The sequence below is a fragment of the Temnothorax curvispinosus genome, unplaced genomic scaffold (genome assembly GCF_003070985.1).
Source record: "Temnothorax curvispinosus isolate PA1 unplaced genomic scaffold, ASM307098v1 QBEX01006239.1, whole genome shotgun sequence".
Classification (NCBI taxonomy): Eukaryota; Metazoa; Arthropoda; class Insecta; order Hymenoptera; family Formicidae; genus Temnothorax; species Temnothorax curvispinosus.
Window position 1 is genome coordinate 1 of NW_020216019.1, and position 3,794 is coordinate 3,794.

The 3,794-nt window shown below is 32.1% G+C and overlaps 2 protein-coding genes across 2 annotated transcripts; both read left to right on the plus strand.

Moving 5' to 3' along the window:
* Positions 1–20: 20 nt before the first annotated feature.
* LOC112455586 (cytochrome P450 6k1-like) lies at positions 21–1,000 on the plus strand. The gene is made up of 3 exons (XM_025017599.1): positions 21–315; positions 435–638; positions 905–1,000. Exons 1-2 carry the CDS (start codon positions 51–53, stop codon positions 608–610), a joined length of 441 nt encoding a protein of 146 aa, XP_024873367.1. The 5' UTR covers positions 21–50; the 3' UTR covers positions 611–638; positions 905–1,000.
* Positions 1,001–1,046: 46 nt separating this feature from the next.
* On the plus strand, positions 1,047–3,788 carry LOC112455585 (probable cytochrome P450 6g2; the record flags this gene model as incomplete). The annotated part of the gene is made up of 6 exons (XM_025017597.1): positions 1,047–1,124; positions 1,711–1,818; positions 2,357–2,413; positions 2,525–2,894; positions 3,117–3,482; positions 3,684–3,788. Coding segments are annotated over exons 3-6 (886 nt in total), but the record flags the coding sequence as incomplete, so codon positions are not given.
* Between the last annotated feature and the right edge of the window lie 6 nt (positions 3,789–3,794).

Genomic DNA, 3,794 nt, shown 5'->3' on the forward strand with positions numbered 1-3,794 from the left:
TATGCATTGTTTATTATTACCAGATACAAACGTCATTACCGTATCTCGATATGGTGGTATCAGAAACTTTGAGAATGTACCCGCCATTGGGGTTCCTAAATCGCATGGCTACGAAAAATTATAAAGTGCCAAAGTACGATCTTGTAATTGAGGAAGGTACACCGGTTTACATCTCGATACTTGGCCTACACTATGATGCAGAATATTTCCCCAATCCCGATATATTCGATCCGGAGCGATTTAAAAAAAGGAACAAACGTAAGAGACCGTCAGGCGTCTATTTACCATTTGGAGAAGGCTCACATGAGTGTATAGGTAAGAAAATAAATTTTAATATAAAATATAAGCTTTTTATATATAAAGATAATAATATACATTTGTTCAGTTCTTCTTCGTTAAAATATTACAATATTATACTGTTATATGTTTTGTAGGTCGACGCTTCGGGCTTATACAAATAAAGTTAACACTGCTTATGATCTTGAGCAAATACGAAGTGGAATCGTGCGCGAAAACTTCGGTAAAAATTGATCCAAGAGAACCGATGTCATTGCCATTAAACGGTGTATTATATCTCAATGTCCGAAAACTTAATACTAATGCTATTTAAAACTTGACGGAATACTTTTTTAGACGAAGTATGTATTATTATCTTTTTATGGACTCAAACAGCGTTTTGATAAGAAATCTGTGATGGAATGTAAAAATTAATAGAAATAAATATGTTGTGCTGGATATTCTGTTCTTTGCGCTCTAAAATAATTTATAAAATCAACCAATGTACGATATTAATAACAAACACCGGAAATTAATAACTCGGATTGTATCCCAAAGCAAAGATTGTCTAAGTTTCTCAATTGAATTGCAAGTACAGATCCTAAATTCTTTTTATTATATGGATTAGGTCTCGGAACCTTCGAATGAAGGGTAGATACGGATTTTCGATCGATACAGAAACTTACTGTGACATAAGCTTCACCTTTTCGACACTGGGGTGTTTAAAATCACTCCACGTGGCCCACGTGCACGTTCTTGGGTTAAGGAGCATCGCAACCAACTCACAAGGAAACCTCGAGAACCCTCAAATTCTGATTTTAATGAAACTTTTCATACATATAGAGGAGGTAAGAAGATGAATTTAGAAATCTTCTGGTGCGGCCTAAAAACGCTTTAAAGGGTGAAAGCACGAAAAATATTTGAAATATAAAAAAATATTTTACACAAAAGTTATATGGTAAAAACGCTATTCAACAATTAAATAATAATATTTTGAAAAAATAATTTAAAAAAGAAGTTTATTAAAAATTAAAAAATATTTTTTTTTGAATGGAGAGTTTTATTAAAATCAGAATTTACAGTTTCGCGAAATATTTTCGTTAGCCAAAATATTAGACTATTATTTTAAATTAACTATCCTTGTAGTTTTAAAACATAGATCAAATGGACACAAATTTATCTGAGATAATAATAATATTAAAATCATATATATTGAAAAATTTTACATTAAGAAAAGTATCTCTGAAATGTTTTACATTAAAAGATAAAATAATAGCAATAACCTACAAGAGGACACATTAGGTGTGTCATTGTAATGATTATTCACCGAGAGACTTTCATATAACTGACATTTTCTATTTGTTTTTATTTATTTTCTTGTTTTATTTATTGATAAGCATTTTTCTTTTATACATATACTTCATAATATTGAAGTTGGTACCATTTTCACCTTGTAATCGAGGCTAAACCTTCAGTCGTTGCGCTGATCTTAGACAGAAAGCATTGTCTCGTATCGAACTCAAACACTAGTGATTGTTGACTGTAAGTAGATTATACATTATCACATAACACCCTAAGAATTAATATTTATTAGTTAATTCCTTTGATCCTTTTTTTATTTATAAGGCTGCAATTTGTATTAAATTATTAATTAAATGTTAACTCACGCTACATAACGTTAACTTACGCACAACTAACTGAGTTAGATTCTCAAGTCTATATTTTTTTATTACTCGTTAATATTCTTAGAATCAGATACGTTAATTGAAACACATAGAAACTAAATCAAATTCCGCGGAAAGTTAAATTACAAATATCGCGTTAACAAAACAGAACTTTAAAAGAACTAGAATCAAACAATCATGTTACAACAGATGTCCAGAAAGCATGATTTGTGTCTTTGTTAAATAACAATTGCCTATATTTCTAGAGTTTCCAAAAGCCTTTTTTTCTTAATGTCTTAAATACCGATTAATCATTATATTTTAAGTTAGTGATACTAATATCTCTTCAATCTCCTAAAATATTAAAATATAACGTCCTCTATTTTTATACAAATGTAAGAAAAATATTTTTATAGAGAAGCTGCGAAATGGCATTTATGACGGACTATTGGATCCTAGATGGCACAATAATGGTAACAATTCTCATTATAAGCTATTACTTTCTCATGACTGGCAATTTTAAATACTGGGAAAAACGAGGCGTTCTGGAAATAACACCAACAATTTTCGACGGTAATTTTAAGGAATGCTTAAATAGAGAGAAAGCCCCGTCATACTTTCTAAAGGAACTCTACGATCGAGCGAAGGATAATAGTAAACCTTATATAGGTTTCTACGTTTCTGACGTACCCTTCTTGTTGCTACGCAATCGCGAAATCATTAATCACGTCTTGATAACAGACTTTCATTATTTCTGCGATCGGTACTCTTCGGCCGATCCAAAGGATCGTGTTGGTTACGCCAATCTCTTCTTCATCAAAAATCCAAGTTGGATGAAATTAAAAACGAAATTGACGCCATTTTTTAATAACAGTACACTGGAGAAAATGTTTGCTCTGATGCTAGAATGCGGGAAGCATTTAAATATATATCTTGACTCACTGAAATTGTATGGTAAGTCCGAGGATTCTATTGAACAAGTCGTGAAATTAGACAATTTAGAAAGGAGGAAAAGATTGTGACTATAATCACAATCATCTGTAAAATGTTTGTGGTGTTAAAACAATTTATGTTGTTCTACGCATAAAGATGTTTGCCCGTGATAATAAAAATGCGAATATCAGTATAATATCTACAAGCTAAATAGATTTAATCAACTGATGACATTGCCGGCAGGTAATGGACAAATAATAGATGTAATGGATGTAAGTTCAAAATTAAACATGGATGTAATCTGGAGCACTGCTTATGGACTCGATGCGAACATGTTCAAAGATCCAAATTTCAGCAAACTGGGCAAAATAATGTTAAAAGATAAATATAACCGCGGCTATAAGATGCTCCACATGTTCTTTCTTCCACATGCAACTAGTATGGGTAAACTAAAAGTGTTTCAAAACGAGACCACCGATCTTCTGCGTAAAATTTTCTGGCATACAATGACGAGGCGCATGAAATCTGGCGAGAAGAGAAACGACCTCATCGATATTCTGATCGAGCTCAAGAGGAACAGTAGTTATGAAGAAAGAATTGAAGACTTTAGTAAGTGAAATAATTACGTTTACTTTATTTATACTTATATATAAGTTTTTATATAAGTATAAATAAAGATGTGTAACATAACGGCTTACGATGACAAAATCAGAGTAACCGTCAAAAGTCCGATCAATAATCATGATAATCAAATTTAATCGCGGCAGGTATCAAAAGCCTTCAAAACTCTAAAGATGTATTAAATTCCAGCATTCGATGACGATGATCTTTTGGCACAAGCAGCTAGTTTCTTCTTATTTGGTTTTGAAACCTGCTCAACGACTACGGCCTTCGCGTTGTATCAACTCGCGGTTCAACCTG

Bases quoted from the DNA above. Each gene is read 5' to 3' on its own strand.
- LOC112455586 (XM_025017599.1), top strand. From the start codon at position 51: ATGGTGGTATCAGAAACTTTGAGAATGTACCCGCCATTGGGGTTCCTA. The intron at 316-434 runs GTAAGAAAATAA...TATGTTTTGTAG, and splicing joins AGGCTCACATGAGTGTATAG to GTCGACGCTTCGGGCTTATA.